The following is a 21,481-nucleotide window of genomic DNA, read 5'->3' on the forward strand; positions in this document are numbered from 1 at the left end:
TTTATTGTTCTATTGTGGTTAACATGTAGTTTTAAGTTTAGGTTAATATGTCTACAGTATGAACGCAATCTGTATTCTTAATGTAATTATCATACCTAGAACTTTAAGATATTTCTTTATTCTGGTTTAGCAATAATCTGGTGGGAGATATTTGCTCAAATAAGGCCATTGTAGATAATGTTGTAGTTTAGAAATTTTTTCATCTGTGTGATATACTATTATCATCTGTCAATAGGGATGTTCCGATGCAAAGATTTTACGGAGCTGGAGTACTTCCATTGGAGTACTTATATACGATACATAGTGCTGGTACTAGTACTAAATTGTGTTGCTTTTACAGTGTTTCCTCTACAATAGTACAGGCGTGGTGAGTTGCCATGCTAACAAGACCCCTTCCATGCCTACACAGCATGTCGACGGCAATTTTTAAAAATTATGTAAAATCTTGTGTTGCATGAGAAATAAAAAAACATTTTAGTGCATGTATTCAAGACTTTTATCATCCTCCTGCCACTATTTGTGAAAAAAATTCTGGGGGAAACATTGTTCCAGATGAAATTGGTGGGCAGTAAAATCCTCATCAGTACACTGCAGTTAACCAAAGCCACAAGAAGGGAAATTGTAATGCGTTCCTCTTTCAAAACAAATATAGCAGCTATTGGTGTTTCAGAAATTACATCTTTTACTGAAAGAAAGAAAAGGCAGAAAGATGAACAAAGCAAAGATTTGGGGTGAGATCCTTAATAGAGAAGTGCAGACATTGAAATAATTTTGTAAAACAAAGTAAATATCAGACAAAGTTGTAGTTACTGTATATATATCATTGTCAATGATAAACGCAAATACTATAATTACTAGAATAATAATTAGCTCTGGAGTTGTGTTTCACATATGTAAGGCACAACGTGCAATCACAATTTCTACTTTTACAAGGACGGAATAAATAAAAAATGGTATTTTAGAAATTTAAATTCCATTTTCCCGTTTTCCTTTTGTAAATTAAAAAATGTACTCCTAAGCATTACATAGACAATAATATTATAAACCAATCAAATTAAATTATAAATTAAACGAAAACATGTATTGCAGGGTTCTACTCTCGTTGAGTGAACAGTGTTATGTCTAATACTATAACGTGTTTATTCATAACAAATAGCCTCACAAATCCTTCAAAATAAACCTTACGTATATTGAGAAACAAAAGTTTAGAGCACAAAGAAATCCGAATAGAGCTGATCAGAGCTATTGTGGACAGGTCATACTGTTTTCCCCTCTTTCTTGCCTAAATGAGAATGTCTCTCCTACAGAACATAGACGAGGATTTTGTATCTGCACAACTGCTGTAGATATTGAGCTTGCTCATGCTGGGACTTTTGTGTCTAATGCAGGTGAAGCCAGGCTGTCCCATGGTCCTTAATAATAGGCTACTAGACTAAGGTCTGCTTTGTTTTGCCTGCCTGCATGACACTTCCTAAAGCCATCTTGCCCTGAAGTGCTAGATCACCGGAGGAATTGTTACAGTCCCTGTGATAACTTGGTAACATTGCCATAATTGTGAGTAAGTGGGCAGATAGAGGATCATTTGTCTGCGTATACAGGCCATGCTGGATTTTGGAGGCCGCTTTGTTTGAGATTATTCTTGTTACCACATTATCTTATATTCTTGCCATGACTGAGACAGTGACTAGGAGACATGGCTTTCTTATGTTTTTGTCAGATTCTGTGAAGTGTCCTCTTCCTTTTTTTCTACTATGACGCACACAATATATGCTAAAAGGAGCAATTTTTAAATTACTGCTGATTTCTATCTTGTCTTGATTTGATTGGTCTGGCCTTGGGATTATGACTTGGTATTGGTAAGACATAATCTGTTCGAAAAATTTCAATCTGGCTTCCGCCTCTCCCACAGCACAGAGACATCCCATCTCTTCTAATTCTTCTGGATCTCACTGCCGCTTTTGATACAGTTGACCACAAAATTGTCCTCCATCGTCTGCAGCATACCGTTGGGTTTTCTGGCACTGCTTTGTGGTGGTTTGGTTCCTATCTCACAAATAGAGCTGAGTATGTGGCACTAGGGGATCCCAAATCTCATTCACACTCGGTCACCTGTGGGGTGCCACAGGGTTCGGTTCTTGGGCCAACCCTTTTCAACATCTATATGCTCCCACTAGGCCAAGTCATTGGCAAGCATGGAATCTCCTTTCACTGCTATGCCGATGATACTCAGCTCTACGTGAGACTGAGCCCGACCCCACCGACACTTCTGTCAACTCTCACCTGTTGCCTGAAGGACATTAAGGCATGGACGTCAGAGAACTTCCTTCAGCTGAACAGCACCAAAACCGAAGCCCTTCTGGTTGGCACAACCCATCAGCTTCATTCCTCACCCATTAATTGTATCTCCTTTTCTGGTCACACCATTATCCTCTCCAACTCTGTTAACAACCTGGGGCTCAACCTGTCATTCGAAACACATGTCCAACACCTCTGTAAAATTGCATTTTTTCATCTCAAAAACATAACCAAACTCCGCCCTCCCTCTCCCTCTGTGACGCTGAAAGGCTGGTCCACGCTTTTGTCTCCTCCAGGCACGACTACTACAATGCACTTCTCATTGGAATCTCCGGCAGGAGCCTTCAAAAGCTCCAATATGTTCAAAACAGCGCCGCCGGGAAAGTCCACCTTTTGGCACTTTGGCAAAATTGCAAGAAATTATTTCATTTCAAGCATGTCATGCTCCTGTAATTTGTATTTAGACATTTATGTGGCAAGTAACAGGTGTCGGCAATATAGAAATTACACTTGCAACCAGTTAAAATATAGAAAAGTTGAATCAACCTTTGTGTTGTGTGTCACACTGAGCATGGAGAAAAGAAAGAAGCGTCTGTAGATTTAAGAGAAAAAATTGTGGAAAAACATGGACAATCTCAAGGTTACAAGTCCATCTCCAAAGATCTTAATGTTCCTGTGTCCACTGTGTGCAATATCCTCAAGAGGTTTACAGTCCATGGCACCGTAGCTAACCTCCGTGTAGAAGGTTGTTCGAAAGGTTTTTAAAGAACCCAGATTAACTTCCAAACAAATTCAAGCTGATCTGCAGACACAGGGTACAACGCAACGTAGTGGCCAGTTTTAGAAAGCTACGTCTCCACCAGAGGTCATGGGTCTTCCAGCAGGACTATGACCCGAAAGCACTCAGAAATGGTTACAAACAAAGCGCTGGAGAGTTCTGAAATGACCAGCAATGAGTTCAGATCTGAATCCCATAGAACACCTGAGAGATCTCAAAACAGCATTTGGGAGAAGGCATCATTAAAATCTGAATGACCTGAAGCAGTTTGGAAAAGAAGAGTGGTCCAAAATTCCAGTAGAGAGGTGTAAGAAACTCATACATGGTTACAAGAAGCAATAGATTTCAGTAATTTTTTTTAAGCGGGGCTACCAATTATTAAGTTAAGGGTGCCCATAATTTTGTCCAGGGCATTTTTTGAGTTCTGTGTTAATTTTTATCGTTTGACTTTATGTCTCTTTTTTTTTGTTTTGTTTAGGTGTTTTAGGTGAGCGGATTGCATGGGTTGCCCATATTTTTGGCCATGACTGTATATGACATTAAACAACTTATCCAAGGTAGTCAACTCCATTGTATTACAGATTTAACAGTAACCTCAGTTTATCACGAATGCATTAAAGTCAGCAAGTTTCCAGTTAGGGTCAGTAATAATTTTACAATGTTCCCAAGCAGGACGTAAGCGAGAGCTGGAGTGTATCTATGTATTTACTTTTTTGTCAAACAAAAGAGTAGTCGGCTAGAAGAATAATTTAAGCCTGGCCATTACATTTATAAAGAAGTTCTTTTTCCATTCACTTTGCTAATTAAAGGGCTCATTGCAGGAAAGGTGCAGTGAAATGTCGCTGGGGTGCCATTTGCAGTCACTCTCATAAGAGCTATGCACTCTCTACTCGGTGTGGATAAAGGATGACTTTGTTAATTGTTATAATAGCCATCTTTACAACTCAACACTCCCCAGTAGTGCCAAACTAGGACACTCGGAAGCTCTCTCGTCTTTCCTGAACAAAATTACCCATCTACAACCTCCCTTTGCAATGCCTTTGACATTCACACTTGATTAGGCTTGCAAATGAAGTTTTGCTTCTTTTGAGACAGGAGGCGTGACCTTGGCCCCAGACACCAGTTAAGTCTTTATTGGATTGGCTGGACATTATAATCCAGGAGGAAGTTCCAGCAGTGATTTGCTGCAGCCAGTGCACCTGCTTAATCAGTGTTTGCTTCAGCCTTTCTTCATGGCTCTTTGTAGCCTCGTGTCTGGTAGTTTCCAACTACTTGAGACAACGAAAAACTATGTCTGGTCAAATAAGTCACCCATTTACAAGGGCCATTATTAATCACACATTTGCTTGCGTAGTATGAAAGGTATGACAGATCTAAATGTCAGCGAGAGTTCAATTATTTGAAAATATATATTTATAATTCATTCTCTGGTGCTGTCCATATGTCCAAGTGTCCTTGGGAGAGATACTGAACTCCAAGTTGCTCCCAGTGTATCAGGCCAGCACCTTGCATTTCAGCTGCTGTCATCGGCCTGTTAGTGTGAATGTGAATAGTTTAATGGAGGTAAGTGTATAGCACTTTGGATACTGTTGAGGTAGAAGAGTGCTATTCAAGTCCAGACCATTTACCATTCACTGTCAGAGTTGGAAAACCACTGGTGTTATACTAATTACTAAAGCCATTAATGGGTGTGGTGGTGTGTGGTGGGTGTTGTATTCAAGTATTGTCCAAGTTATTACATTACCCTTGAACTAAAAACACAGCCCACGCCATAAGCAATTGTTTACTTTTAATTGTATTTATTATGTGTGTATTTTCCATCCTTTGCTGGAGTGGATCAGTATAATATTCATTTGTTAATTAGTTGCTAAAGCTAATTATGTTTTTGACATTATCTTATCACTAAAGGAACAGGGATAAACCATTTTATCACATTATCTTTCGTTATGTGAACACTTCCGTAAAATGTCTTGAGTTTTTTTTTAGTTTACTGCCACAGTTTGAGCTATATAGTTTTGTAATTTATAAATCGGAGTATGTTAGGAGCAAATGTGAGGGCATCTGTCAGACAGCTAAAGCTTGGTCAAAATTTGACCATATATATATATATATATATATATATATATATATATATGGTCAAATTTTGACCAAGCTTTAGCTGTCTGACAGATGCCCTCATATATATATATATATATATATATATATATATATATATATATATATATATATATATATATATATATATATATATATATATATATATATATATATATATATATATATATATATATATTAGCTTTAGACGTTCTCTAACACCCAATACACCAAACTTATGCTAATGTCACTAGCATGCTAACGTGCTAATTAGCGTTACAACCATCAAAAACTGCATGGAATTAGTATAATATTATAAATCTGCAGTGTTGCTGCACTCAAGAACTCAAGAAGTGATCTTAGAAAGATTAACAGACCACTCACTTTGATGTGATGCAACAGAGAGGTGAACATGCCCCTGAAAATCAAATTTAAAATTAAATCAAATTTCTCACTGTCGTTATTTGATATGTCATTATTTGCTCATTTTCAATTAAATATATTTTACATATCATCTCATTTATTTACACAGCATTCCAAATTTTTGGAAACACTAGCTACATGCTGTACATCCTTACACACAACTCCTGAATTACTTAAACTTCCAAATCACCAAATTGGAAACTATAAACTATAGTATAATGGCTTTAATGCCTATTTATCACATTTATTTGAGCATAGAAACACACATCATGTAAATAATAAACAGAAAGAAAAGGAAATGACTTAAGAGCTACAGAGAGAGGCTGAAGATATTTATCCAAGAGCAATTATAGGGAAGAGTGGAAAAACAAGATTGGCAGCACACCGCCACCCTGACTGGAGTAGTAATTTGCTTGGAAAGGCAGCCCTGTACAGGGCCTGTTATAGCAAAGACAAGGTCAGCTAGAAAGACAATTTTTTTACATCACCTCAAGGCTTTTACCTTTTCCCTCAGCACAACTCTTCTTTCCATTGCCAGACATGTTCCACCTTGTTGCTGGGTGACCTATAGTCTCTTGAAATTTCTGATAGAGTCTAAGCTCAGTGCACCAAGGTGCTTTACATAATAAATCACACAACAGACCATTATATCTACTGTGACTCTTTTAAAAGACTGAGATATTCAAACCAAAGACGAGACCTATTTTTTAAGTAAGGAAAGGGTGTATTGCAAATGACACACTATCAGGCTGATTTTAATCTTGCAGAGTTGGGGTTAATTTTTTCACTGTGAAAGGACCGTCATCATTCAATCAACATGCATGTCCAAAAATCACATCAAGAAATTTAAAGTCCATAAATGTCTTGCAGCATTACTTTACTGTCTATGCAGTTATTCCTCAAAGGAACGACTGGTGATCTAATCATTTCATTACCTGACCGCAGTTTGTTTTTATAGGAAGAATTTCTTGTCTTGTTCTTGTTTCCTGTCTTTGTCCTCCTTTTTTATTTATTTATTTATTTTTATTAAAAGGAAACAGTATGCTTAATCATTGCATTTCCCCTCCCAGTAGGGGTCTGAATGGAAGCAGTGAATCTTGTGGAGGAGTTAAGGAAAAATTTCAGTATATTTGGTTTTCGCTATCTACAGCTCCTTAATTTTAATACAAAGTAAAGAAGCAGAAGTGGTAGGCATTTTAGCACAGTGCAGCACAGACATGTATATGAATGCAGTAAATATGGTTTGTATTTGAAAAGTATTCTGACTGACACAACTGTGTTTTGGTTACTGGAGTGTCCCTGTTATTATAAATGACCTGAAACATTATGGTGTCCCACTTTGCCCTTTCTTTTTCTTTTTCTGTCTGTAACACGCTCTGTCTTTTCAGTCAGAAGTCATGACATTTTTAGAGAGCGACTCTGATTGAGGAATAATGATATATCCATATGCAAAATTCTGAGAGAAGAATAACCTTTGCCACTCTCATCTTTCAGGCACCCTTTGTTCCCGTCTTTATTTTTTCATTCCATCATATCTGCTGGAGATTGAGCGATATGTACCATCAAAGCCTTTTTGAGGCTTCCCACTCTCTTCCCAAATCCTTTTGATTTCCGACAGAATGAGCTGCTTAATATTCTGAGCTAGACGGTGGCCTTTTCAAAGAACTAACAAGGTTCTGAAGATGCAAGACTTGTCTTCATGTGAAAGGCAGCCGGGGCACAGCCCTCTTTTTTTGTTTTTTTCTTTTCCTCTCCCAGAGCTCACACTGAGGTGTCTGTGCTATAACAAGTTCAGAGCTGTTCGCCAGATACACATAAACTGGTGGGACATGTTGTCATTTGTTTTTATTTTCTTCAAGACTGCATGAGTCTTGCATTTCAAGACGTCATCCTGGGATCTTCTAAATTGTGATGGCCATGTTTTTTGTTTTTTTTACCATATGCGCCATTTTTGTAAACTTAACAATTTGTGCAGAAATTAATTGTTAATGATAAAATATAGCTAGTTTTGCTACTCCATTTCTACAAATAGAAATTAAATAAAAATAACATGATGAACCTCAACTCTAGGTTAGAAGCATAATGATTTATCAGTGATGAGGTGGATATGGCTTTAGTGACTTTAAGTTTCAATTTAATTCTTCTGTTTGTATATTTCTTTGGACAATCTGTGGCTTATTTTTGGAATCTGATGGTATAGTCTTGCCATTGCCAGGTTTTGACTACAAACATAAAAAACAAGATCACTATAGAGAGCACCACAGAGACTTGACAGGCACCAAGGGTATTTACTTAGGTTCCAAAAAGTTCAAAACTCTTATTTATTCTCATCTTGGCTTCCTCTTGCAAGCTTGCCTTTGCTGCCTCCTACTCTGTCTTTTATCTTGTTTTGCTCAGTTGATTAGAGTTGGAGTAAAGCAGTAGTGTCTCTCAGAGATGCTTCAGTTTTCAACTTTCTGTTTTGCACTGCATTTGCACATTGTTTGTTCTTGATGCTTCAGCCTTTAAATGTCACACTACTTTTTACCACTGAATGCAAAAGTATTTTGGATTGTGTGTTTAAAGTGTAGCTGACCTATGGTGCTACATGTTTTGAAGTATCTAGTTTTTTAGGGAACTCACAATTGTAACGTATTTTCTGCATGTTAAACGGGTTAATGGCTGTACCCAATCTGGGAAAAAGATGCTGGAGATGAGGTTTTTTCACAAGCACAAAAAGGGAGTTACAGGGCCTCTAAATACATGCAAAACACCACTAAATAACATAAGAATTTACTGTCTATATCCTTGAACACTTGTGACAGCCACAACGCATCTCTCAGCATGTGATGCTGACCCACTAAAACCCTCTTTGTCCACTAAATCCAGTGTGAAAATTACCCTAAAGTTTTGGAAGTTGGGAGAGGTTGACATGGGCCATTGCTGTAGGAGAATACGTCTGGCTTTGGTGACTAGGTTGGGCCCCATAGTTGGTAGCTTTAAAGTCTGGTTATTGATTATGCTCTGGTCCAGAGCATCTTATTGGCTGTTATAAGAGGAAAAACAAACAAACAAGCAAAAAAAAAATATATATATATATATATATATAGATATAGATATAGATAGATATACAGATATTAGAAAAATAAGCATTTTAATATAATAGCATTCAAAATTTTATTCTGTATAGTTGATGAGCAAAGGTTTTAAAAACTTTTAAAACAATAAGAGCACACAAATGTATTTTGAAAATAGTGAATGTGGGAGGGAAAGCAGGCTAAATTGCTATTTAACCATATATAACAACCACATAAATGGTTGTATCAAATGTAAAAATGTGTCTTCACATTTCAAGATTCAAAGTGTTTATTGTCATATGCATAGACAGAAAGCATGTTACCCTGCATAATGAAATTCTTACTTTGCTGTCCACACTAAATGTCATACAGTAAAGTAAAATAAAAATAGAAAAAATTAAATTAAATTTAAAAAATAAGCAAAAAGGTGAGGTAGTGCAGTTCTTAATAAAGGCAATAAAGTTTCTTATAGATAAAGGCAACAACAAATATAGATTGAACAAATTTGTAATAAGAAGTGTTCACATTTAATCATTCGGCTTCAGCTTTAAAAGTAGAAATTTTAATTAATTGAGCTCTTCACTTTGCAGTCTCTCAATTCTTGGATATTGCTCTAAGAATCAGATGGTAGGTGGTGGTTGGCACCATGGTGGCATCAGTGGTCATTTAGTGTTTGGCCAGCCATTGACTCCCAAGAGAAAATTGATGTGTTGTGAATGCCCAACATCTCTCTTTTTACCCTGACTACATGCCCTGATAGATGACTGTTTATGTCAAAGTGGCAGCAAATGGGGAGTGGAAAGAATAATTAATGGCCTAATATCTTTCTCACACAAGCTGCTGTGAATGAAATATCCTCATCCTAATGTCCTAAATGTGTTCCCAGGAGAGCGACATAAAGTTGATGTTCATGATTCATATGCAAGGCGTCAACCCAAGCTTAAGAAAGGTCAATTGAATTGGACAGAATTTAAAGACTATGAAAATGGTGTAAGCACAGTGCTAAGCTTGGGGAGCTTCATGCTAAGCCACCTAAAAGAGGAGCTGGAGTGCTGCTTGGCCTCCACTGCACTTCACTACACAGCTTTAAGAGATTATTGCTGTAACTTATACTTTGTCCTACGTCAGTGTTGACTAAAGAAATCAAGCCCTATAGAAAGTCAAATCTAAATATTTATTGACAGGAGATTGTTTCTTTGCACGTTCTTTTATTATATTCAAAAGTAAATTTTTGTTTTATTTAGCATTTGTAATGACTTTTATAAGCATTTTATAAAATGGCCATAGAAGGTGCTCATTTGTAAAATGATATCTATTTCTGTTGCCTCAAACATTATTCCTCATTGTGTCTTTTAAAGCAAAAAACAAAAGTACCAATACAGTAACACAGTTTTGGATTATTCTGCATAGCTAGATGTGTATATATTAGAATGCTATTTTTGGCCATCTAATTTTTATTTTTTACAAATAGAAGTCAAGGCAGAGATATTTCTTTAAGTAATGCAAGGCTATGTCCAGATGTTCGGAGAGACAGGAGATATCTAGAGTGAAATTTTGCCTAGAGAAGTGGTGCGGGATAAGCTCCAGCAAGAATGAGCTAGGCTGAGGTTTACTCTCATTTCCTACTTCTCACCATCTGCCTGCAGCACACCTGCTACAAAAAGCGTTAGTACACTCATACAGTAGCCAGGGAATATTGATTAAGACTGCTGACATTTCTAGTTGCCTTTCATTCTGGCTGGGAACAGCGTGCCATTTTTCAGATGAAGTCAGGTTACAGACACACAAATACACACATCTTCCCTTTGTGTCAACATGGTATGCCTAGGTTAGGAACATTTAAAAAATGTTTTTCTTTTCTGTACAGTTTGTACAGTATATGCAAAATGTACATGTACTGCAGGTTTTGAAAATATATTATCTTTTATAATTTTAGGACTGTTTCCTCTTCAGTGAAACATCAAATATGAGTCTGAAAAGCTTGTTTCTCTGAATCTCCTATAGATAGAGGAAATTCAGAGAATAGTGACAGAAGGGAGCCCAGATGGTTTTATTCCTACAATATTTAATTTAAGCGCTTTATCAATAAGCTCATTTATAAGAAGATCAATATGTTCCCTTTGATGTCGTGATTTTGCACCTTTTTTAGTTTAATAGCCTCTTTGAAAGCCGGCTGGAAATATATTGGTGAGATTAATTGCAGAATAAAGTACCCATGTCATTCTCTGCTTATTTGCACTGATAGATTGGTTGTACGTTAATTACCCTGCTGAAAGAAATGCTATAAATTCATCATCACTCCAATTACAAATATGTATTTGTTTCCTTACCTTAATTTGTAGTGTATCAGTGTCAATCTGTAGAGCATTGATTTAAGGTTATAATTAACCAGAGGGAAAAAAACATTTAATTTGTGTTTCCCTCCGAAGGGTTTCAATTAAAAAGCTGCTAAGCATGCAGCAATAATCAGTCATCATTTGCATTTAGAAAACATTTGACCCATTAAAGGATTTCATCTGAAGAATGCAGACCATGGTTAAGCCTTGATGCTCTTATTATAAACTGATCAGCAACTCTGATTACTGCTTTTAATCTGGCAGTTATGTCAATATTTTATTTGACTGATCTGATCCTGTGATCACCAACATGTCCACTGCATTTCCACAACTTTTACTCAGTGTATATTTGTGTAGGCCTGTGCCAACCCTTCCACTCCACATGATTCTGAATGGCAATAAGCAGGTATTGGATTGGAAATTGGTAGTTAGGTGTGAAGAACAACAAGACCCCTGTTAGTCAGCTAACAGGTGTTTTAGTTTTTTATGATTCTTTAATAACAGTAAGACCTGGGTAAGACTGTTGGTTCAAAGTTAAAAGGACAATACAAATATAAGTTTCTCACAAAATCCATATGCAAATTGTAATAGCATGAAACTGAAAGGGGAAAGGGGGGTGTATAAATATGCATTTGTCGTTTTAACATGCAGACAAATATCCACTATCTTTTCTTATTAAAATGACAGTATATACAGTTCCTTGCAAAAGTATTCATGCCCCTTGAAATTTTGTGTGTAATGTAATCTCAGTATAATTACAGCTGTTCTGTGAAGGTTTATAAGACAAAACACTGTGAAACATGGTGGCGGCAGCATTATGTTGTTCGGATGCTTTTTCTTAGCAGGGACAGGGAAGTTGGTCAGACTTGATGGGAAGATGGATGGAGCAAAATGTAGGGCAATCTTAGAAGAAAATCTGTTGGAGTTTGCAAAAGACTTGAGTCTCAGACGAAGGTTCTACTTCGTGCAGGACGACCATAAACATACAGCCAGAGCTACAATGGAATGACCACACCTAAATCCAATTGAGAATCTGTGGCAAAACTTGAAAATGACTGTTCCCAGATGCTCTCCATCCAATCTGACTGAGCTTACATTCATATATTGTATATATGTATGTATGTATGTACATTTACATTTGTGGTTGTAACATGACAAAGTGTGGAAAATAGTTTTGCATAGAGTTTTGCAAGGCACTGTAACAAAATATTATCTTTATTATTATTATTATTATTGCTCTATCTATACTGGTAGATATTGCAGTGTCTCCTGCAAAGTTCGTATCTTTATCATGTCAATGTTGATATCTAAAAATTAAATGTTGATTATGCTGCCTATACATACCTGCTGTTGCACATCATGTATACAGATATTAGATCTTTAAAGATAACTTTAAGCCACAAAAATAGAGTTTAGTTTTCTGCTCTCTCATTTACAGGTACTAAAAAAACTCGTGGCCCAGTTGTTCCAAGACTCTTGTGTGGTTTTTCTTAGGATGTCCATCTAGTTAGCGATTTCTTTATAAATGGATTGAAGGTTAGTATCAGGATTCTTACTGACAAGATTAAAAATTGAATCTTCTCCATGCTCCTATCACTCTGAAAAATGTCTCTATAAATGTAATTTGCAATTAATGTACAGTGTCACAGTTTTGTTTACCCCCTAGTAGTTGGACTTTACCTGGTTCAGTTTCTTGCTGTAGCCCTTGTAGAATGTGCACAAATCCAACCAGACATGATCTGTTTTTTTGTCTTAGCATTTGTTTTTAATCCTGTGTTTTTTAGATCCACATTTATTTCTGTGATGATGTAGGACACACAGCTGGCATGACCTGCTTCCCTTTAAAAACAATGCATGCATTTCCCTCTTCGCTCCTGCATTTGAGGGTTTGCCTAATCCCTCAGTAGGCATCAGATATAACCTTTTTTAATGACCTGTTTAATCCTCCAACTAGAGATAAAACACAGAGGCACATTAACTTGACAGCAGTTTATTCACTTCTCTGTTGCCTCTTAACAAAGCTGTGTTATTGAACATTTATATAACTTTACACATTGATATGTTCAGTTTGTCTAAGTTTGTTAGCTGAGTAATAGCCATTCTTTAAGCACTGCACAAAAAGGGAAGAAACACTAAGGTTTTAATTCTAAATCCATGTTTTACAGTTTCATGTTGACTTGGTGAATCATATACAAATCTAGTGTCCACAGTGTTTCCAGCAATTAAAGACAGATCTGATCGGTTGACATTCTAAGTCATTTTTACTCGGGTTCCAGTTTCATTTGCAAGAAGGATCCTCTATAAACAGGGCCTTTTTTATTTTATTGATTATATTGAAAACAACATATGTAATTGTACTAAAATATAAGTGCAACAGGCAGTGAATGAGATTGATGTTAAGTACTTATATATAAAATGGTTGTGGTGAAAGTTATTTTTCCTCTGGCTGTTGTTGCTTAAAGTTCACCCTCATGCCTACACAGTATCATAATCAGGCTGAGAACACACACACACACACACACACACACACACACACACAAGCAAGCAAGCTATCCCATCTCCACAGGAGCTAACATGCCTAACAGTTTCAGCTTAAGCTGATAATTTATAGGCAGTCTCAAACCCCTGCCTTGCTTCACCCGTTAGAGGAGTGCAGTCAAAATGTCAGGAGTTTAGTTAGAACAACAACACCTGCACCTTTCACTTACACTGGGCTTCTGCTCCATTAGTTCCCCAAGGGTGGTTCACAAGCACTCAGCTTTTGTTGCTATGATTAGTGCCTGTGAATGTGTGGTTGTATTTTTTATTCTTTTTTTTTTTTTTTTTGGATGGCAGTAGAGGAAAAAAATCTCCATTTTGCTTTCCACATGCCACGTGCTGCAGCAGTTTTTGAGCTATTGTTAGTATACATGTCTAAACCAGAGCCCTAGATGAGATTAGCAGGTAGATTGACTTAATTTGCATTTAACACAGTTTGTTTTGTTGTGTTTTTCTTTGTGGCTAATGAAAAGATTTCATTTTATACTTTGCTCAGACGTTCTCAATATTTACCGTTTTCCCAGACTTACTTACTGGGTTTCAGGAGATAAAGACATCCAAATATTTGCAAGTGTTAATACAAGTCTGGTTGTTGTCTGTGTTAGGATGAATTAATAGCCAAGGATTTAAGCTAGGGGATCACTCACTGTATTTGATGAGGCAACCGTCAGGGCATTTAGAGATCCCTCATTTGTTACAACTCATCTATCACAGCTCAAAGGCACATGCTCACAATTAAAGTAAGGCCTAAAACTTGATGATGTGCAAAAGCAAAGATGAAGCTGGTATAAAGACATGAGACATTAGAGTTGTTAAACTGTTTGTTTTGTCAGTTTATGAAGCAGGGCTGTCAAAAATATCATGATGCAACAGTCTGTCAAATGTGACCAAACATTTGCCAATGTCAGCATAAGTATATGCATTAGGTAATGATTTCTTATTTAGTTATCAGTAAATGCAATGCCTACTTTCAGTGCTGCAAGGATCATTCTTAAACATTATTTGAAAGCTGTAAATTATATCCCAAAAGCTAATTGTCTGTTTGCATTATTAGTAGTAGTCTTAGATTACTTTGTAGCTCTCGTCTGTATCCATTTTTACCGGAGTAGAAGTTGCTGACACTGACCAATATGCACATGCACATGCTCACAAATTTCAAGCATAAAAACATGAGATCTCAATCTTAACAACCTGACAGGAGTCACATTTTAAAGTACTTTGTGATAGGACCAAATGAATAAAAAAATCTGATTTGCTTTATTGCATTACCTTTTGCATTAAAGATTTAGATCTAATTCATTGAATGCTAGACTTTTGCAAATCATGTGGTAATTGTACATGATTCAGTACATTATACTACAGTATATAGGGAACATGTAATGTATAAGTAAGGTATATTTAGTAAAAACAGCAGGCAGAATATAAACCCTAAACCTGCAGTATGATCGTGATAGTCATCATTTTGCCATATACGGCATGTTTTGTTGTTGCTGTTCGGAAAACAGGTGAAATAAGTGGTATGCATGGGCAAAAAGACTGATGACAAATGCACAAGCCTTCCTTCATTTTTCTTTCTGCCCTGCACTGATCAATATACACAGTGTGTGGTTAATCTTTTAGCCATTCTCGAAGAATGATGCTATCATATAAAAACCTGGAAGTTTGAACAAGCCAGCCTGGTATTTTAGGCACTTTTCAATTTTGTAAGGCAAGACACTGGGAGAATGTAAGCTGAAAAGCTGCTTTTGTTTTCCAGTGTCTTTTGCCTTAATCTGTCAAGCACGGAAGACTTTTTATTCTCAAACAGGATTGCTTTTCACCTCCTGCCCAGTTGCATCGGCCTTTTTTTTATATACTGTAGGTTACTTTCTGACAGTGCAGTTTTACTTTTAGATCAAAAGTTTTATTACCAGAGGGATTACATCTATGCAAAACATCCTGGGTTAATTTAATAGCAAGGGATTACACAAAGGTCTCCCCATATAATACAGAGAAGAAATACTTATAACTAAACAACATAAACAAAGTGAAAATTATCGTTATCGCTGGTTCAAAAAGTACTCATATCCATCCATTTGTGATTAAAATTAAGGTACTTTGTACCTTAGACTCGTTCTGTCAATCTATAATAACACACAGTAAAATGCATTATATCAGTTTGTGCTAATGAGTGACAGACATTATTCACACATCTAAAAAGGATGTTTGTCATGAATACCCAAGTGTGAGTCAGTTTGTGAATAAAAACTAATGCAACTTCAAAAAGTAAATTAAATGTGGCTCAAGATTACTAGAAAAAGTACAGCTACTGTCTGCTTATATGGCTAAATGTATTATTTGCCTTGTAATTAACTTGTGTGCAGCAGCAGATGTGATTTAAATCATCGTTTTATGGAGACGCTGTCAAGAGAACATTCATAACAGTATTTATAGGCGATAAACGATGTCGCCTTTGTATGGTTGGGGGTTGTGTCAGTGGGGAGCTTGTTGTTTGACATATAGAATGTCCAGTCTGAGTAATACATTAGTTTAAGACACTGCGCAATGGTTTACCATACCTAAACAGTATACCTATTTTGAAGCTTTTCGTATGAGGGCTGCAAGTATTTTATATTTCGTTGTGAAAACCACAAACAGTAAACTTACAGGATTCATGTTACAAACAATGTGTTTGGTCACCATACCAACACAGCTGCATGTGGCAATGCATATGTGATTCTGACAAAGAGCAAGATTACCTGAATCGGAACATTCATATTTGTTTTGGTGCACAAACAAACTGCATTTTGTAATTTACTTGCCTGTTGACATTAACTCCTCTTTCAGTACAGTAACCATGTTCTGTGGTCGCAATGTAAATTACGCTTGTGACAGACCATGACTTGAGATGCATTGTCTCCCAGTCAGTGAAGCCTTAGAATACTCTGCATGTTTGAGTGCTTAAGGTCATTCCTATCTTGAGTCTTGGCTGAATACTAGCGACAAATCACGATAAAAAGGGACAATTTTTTAAAGTTGGTTCCCTGACAGAGCTGGTCCTACTTATCTTTCAGGGTGCAGTCTGCCTCACATTTTCAGCATTGTCCGAGTTCCAGTCAGCCCAATCTTTCATCAGAGCACCAGGCTGACATTTCTCTAAATATCAATGATGGCTTTTAAGTGTAGCAATAATTTATCAGGTGCAGAGGTACTCCAGAGATAATTTTTTTCAACTGACAGAAGACAACAGCAAGTTTTAAGCTAGAGCTTATAAGAATAAGAAATATTTGAAATGTTTTTCTCCCGGTTTTTTGGAATGAAAAAAAAAACAGTCATGTAGTGGAAAACGATATGTTCTGTTCCTGTTGTATTGGACACATCTCAATCCCTTTATCATACTAACAGAGCCTACATTCAAAGGTTTCTTTTTTTATTATAACTTCCGGACATTGGTTTAGAGGGAAGCAGATCTTCATCTAAAACAACTTGCACTCTACTTTTCTATTTAAAAAGAGTCATCTAAAACATTGACTTTTTTTCAGGCTACTAGTAATATAATCTGAAGCTGCAATGCCACAGCAGATTACTACTGTCCAATTAATGCATGTTAAGTGAGCTGACCTTTAGTACTGGCTAGTTAAAGCAGAGAAATTTAAATGAACTTGGAGAATAATGATTCTCCTCCCTTCCCTCTACTGCCAGAAGACCTGTAATAGAAAATACTATGAGCAGTAAACTGTAATTACGATGGAGGAGTAGACCTTAAAATGTGTATTGATTTCTTACTGTCTCTGTAAAAATGCCAGAGAGACACAAAGGACATGAAAACATGAACCTAAACTTACTGGTCCTCTAACGTGTCTGATTCTCTTTGTGTTTTGTATGAGAGATTAATTTACTTGTAGAGAACTTAAAGAAACATTTAATTTCATTATCAAGCACTTTCAATTTGTGTTAAATACAGAGCTGAGAAGAAGGGAACTCAAATATATAATATATATAAAATATATTTTTTACAGATTAACAGGTAAATGATCATGTAGCAACAGTAACTTTGTATACACTTACAAATAAATGCTTATCACTAGATTAGGAAATGTTTGTGTTAGAGTTAATTTTGAGCAAACATTGTAATTGAATGGTAATTAGACAAAGGATCCAAGGCATCCACCTTGCTGTAAAATTAACAAAAGTTTTAAAATGAATTTTATGATTTGTCTTGTTGGTTGGCAGATATTGCTATGTTACGAGAGAGCTATGTTACTGCAATTAGCAGAAGGGATTTGAAAGCTCACAAAACAAAAGAAGTTCAGATGAAAAACGTAGACCAAAATCACAAAAATGCAGCCTCACACCCAGTGTTACATATTGGTGATCAAAGCACAATCCAGATCTTCATCTTGGTCACAGACCTGTGGTTTTGTTGGACCACAGTCTTATTTGCTAAATGCATTTAACAACTCTGTCCTCAGGTGTTTCTCACTCAAAGGTAGGACCACTAAACAAAAGTGAGCAGAAACAAGGCTGACAAACCTGTACATCTACAGTGCATCCAGAAAGTATTACCAGCGCTTAACGTTTTCCACATTTTGTTCTGTTACAGCCTTATTCCAAAATGAATCAAATTCATTATTTTCCTTAAAATTCTAACAACAATACCCCATAATGACAACATGGAAGATGTTTGTTTGAAAACATTGCAAATTAATTAAAATTAAAAACTTTCATATATATAAGTATTCACAGCCTTTGCCATGACACTCAAAATTGAGCTCTGGTTCATCCTGTTTCCATTGATCATCCTTGAGATGTTTCTACAACTTGATTGAAGTCCACCTGTGGGAAATTCAAAGCATACACCTGTTTATATAAGGTCCCACAGTTAACAGTGCATGTCAGAGCACAAACCAAGCCATGAAGTCCAAGGAATTGTCTGTAGACCTCTGAGACAGAATTGCATTGAGGCACAAATCTGGGGAAGGGTACAGAAAAATTTCTGTAGTATTGAAGGTCCCAGTGAAAACAGTAGCCTCCATCACCAGTAAATGGAAGATGTTTGGAACCACCAGGACGCTACCTAGAGTGGGCCGGCTGGCCAAACTGAGCTATCGAGAGGGAAGGGCCTTAGTGAGAAAAATGACCAAGAACCAGATGGTCAATCTGAAAGAGCTCCAACATTTCTCTTTGGAGAGAGGAGAACCTTCCAGAAGAACAACCATCTCTGCAGCACTCCACCAATCAGTCCTGTATGGTAGAGTGGCCAGATGGAAACCACTGCTCAGTAAAAGGCACATGACAGCCCACCTAAAGGACTCTCAGTCCATGAGAAACAAAATTCTCTGGTCTGATGAAACAAAGATTAAACTCTTTGGCCTGAATGCCAAGTGTCATGTAAGGAGGAAACCAGGCACCGCTCACCACCAGGCCAATACCATCCTACAGTAAAGCATGGTGGTAGGGCTTCATGCAGCAATGTACAGGGACATCCTTGATAAAAACCTGTTCCAGAGCTCGGGACCTCAACCTGGGGTGACTGTTCATCTTTCAACAGAGCAACAACCCTAAGCAAATTTCCTTGAGTGGCCCAGCCAGAGCTTGAATCTGACTTAACATCTCTGGAGAGATCTAAAAATGGCTGTGCACCGACGCGTCTCATCCAAGCTAATTGAGGTTGAGAGCAACTGCAAAGAAGAATGGGAGAAACTGACCAAATATAGTTGTGCCAAGTTTGTAGCATTATACTCAAAAAGACTTGAGGCTGTAATTGGTGCTAAATGTTCTTCAACAAAGTATCAAGCAAAGGCCATGAATACTTATGTACATGTGATTTTTTTGTTTGTTTGTTTGTTTGTTTTTAATACATGCAAAGACTTCAAACAAACTACTTTCAAGTTGTCAACTTTGAGTAAAATAATGAATTTGATCCATTTTAAAATAATGCTGTAACATAACAAAATGTGGAAAAAAATTACGCACTGGGAATACTTTCTGGATGCACGGTACACAAAAACACACACTATGTTTCTAATCAGCCTTTTATATATAAACCTAAATGAGGCAGACTTCAGAGCTGTGGAATAAAAGCTTGTTACATTGCATCCTTGTTTTCAAAGTAATTTTTATTTTTTTGTCTTGCAAACAGTAAAATTTGTGGATTACTAATCATTAATAGCATATCCTTACAGGGCTTATTAAAAAAGGCTCCTGTATCGTACTTCACAACAGCTTGATTGACCTGGCCAACTCTCTGCAACTTATCAGTCACATGCTTTTAATATGATCTTCATGTTTGTGACACGCAGGTGAGTTGTGACCATGCGTTGCTTGGCTGCTCGGGTGAACTACAAGACCCTCATCATCATCTGTGCACTTTTCACACTCATCACTGTGCTGCTGTGGAACCGCTGTTCCAGTGACACCTCCGTACACTTCCTGCCCCGCGCTGCCTTGGTGGCTCCAAGTCCCAAAGAGGGGGATGCTAGCATCAGCAGCCAACAGCAACCTCCACAACCTCCAGAGCCCCCACCTGTTGTTGGGGTTGTTGGTGGGCTCAAGTATGAAGAAATCGACTGCCTGATCAATGATGAATCTACTATCAAAGGCCGGCGAGAGGGAGCAGAGGTCTACCTGCCCTTCAGCTGGATGGAAAAATACTTTGAGGTGTATGGCAAAGTAGTGCAGTATGATGGCTATGATCGTTTTGAGTTCCAGCACAGTTATTCAAAGGTTTACGCACAACGTGAGCCCTACCACCCGGACGGAGTCTTCATGTCATTTGAGGGATACAATGTCGAGGTTCGAGACCGTGTAAAGTGTATAAGTGGAGTGGAAGGTAAGAGATTTTTTTCATTAATGTCTATCACAGGGGAAAGAAATTGCATGTCATTGTCAGGTGTGCGTGTGTGTGTGTGTGTATGTGTGTTTATTTAATCCGAAAAAAAGAATCCCAGTACACCTGGATCAGACGTGTCCTGAGATAATCCAAAGAATCTGTGTCAGGGCCACTTCTTTTTTTTAAGCCTAACTTGCTCAAGCTGATCTCAGCAGCTGACATTTTGCCAGTGAGCACTGCATATAATTTATTACATCTTCCCACTAAAACAATTGCTTGCTTCTCAGGATAGTGGCCAAATAATGTTTTCAATGATTGCACTAATACCCAGTTTAAAAAAAACTGAATTTCTACACACTCTATCGTATGCACCTTCAGTGTGCAGAAGCTAAATTCACAGGTTTTTAATGAATCACATGTCACTGAAAAATGTGTCATTTACTTAATGGTATCAAGTTAAGTAAGTCGTGAGATGTGAATTAGCTTTTTTGATCTGTTATTTGTGAAAATTAAATGCGTAAGCATGTCCTTGTATAAAAATCTGGATGTCAGTGAGTGTACTTGTCCCTGTTCTTTCATACTTGGTTTCATCCTCAAAGGTGTTTTTTGTTCATGGTTCCTTTTAAAATAATTGCCAGGAGGGATCAATAGCTCATTTCAAAAGGCTGTAAGTTCAGAGTACTTTGTTATCAATATACTGTAGTTCTGTGCCCTTGCTCAGCTAAAGAAGTGGCAATATATATTTGTCCAAATTTACAGAAAAGATATAAATAATCCTTTATTTAATTCAAATAGTTAAAGCCACAAGTAAAATCAAGAAACTCCAGAAATTCAGAAAATAATAGTTAGTAGTGGAGAGTCTTCGTCTTAATTCAAGTGTTTTAGTGCAATCAGTGAAAACATTATATACGTAGCTACTATCCTGAGAAACAAACATAGTGGGGATACTTTATATACAGTATTCATTCAGTGCCAAATGCAGAGATTCACTTGATGACCAATGTAAGAAAATAGTCAAGAGACATTTCCCAGCAGTATACAGGTTTTGTTAAAGAGATAATTAATGCATGTTTCCACACTGGCATTTTTTCAGTGTTGGCACAAATCTCCTCTTCAGTTCATCACACAAGCAGAACCATAAAGTACTTTA

At 37.0% G+C, this 21,481-nt stretch overlaps 1 protein-coding gene across 3 annotated transcripts in view; it reads left to right on the forward strand.

Moving 5' to 3' along the window:
- The window catches only part of glceb (glucuronic acid epimerase b), a 47,238-nt gene that overhangs the window by 6,141 nt on the left and 19,616 nt on the right, over positions 1-21,481 (forward strand). For 2 of the 3 annotated variants that reach the window (XM_067495834.1, XM_067495832.1), the window contains exon 2: positions 19,802-20,331. In XM_067495834.1, the coding sequence (XP_067351935.1) occupies positions 19,815-20,331 (517 nt within the window). In that variant the 5' untranslated portion in view covers positions 19,802-19,814. Of the gene's footprint in view, positions 1-12,420; positions 12,519-19,801; positions 20,332-21,481 lie in introns of all 3 variants that reach the window. The other variant, XM_067495833.1, reaches the window with a different exon arrangement.

The sequence above is a fragment of the Channa argus genome, chromosome 2, assembly GCF_033026475.1.
Source record: "Channa argus isolate prfri chromosome 2, Channa argus male v1.0, whole genome shotgun sequence".
Lineage (NCBI taxonomy): Eukaryota > Metazoa > Chordata > Actinopteri > Anabantiformes > Channidae > Channa > Channa argus.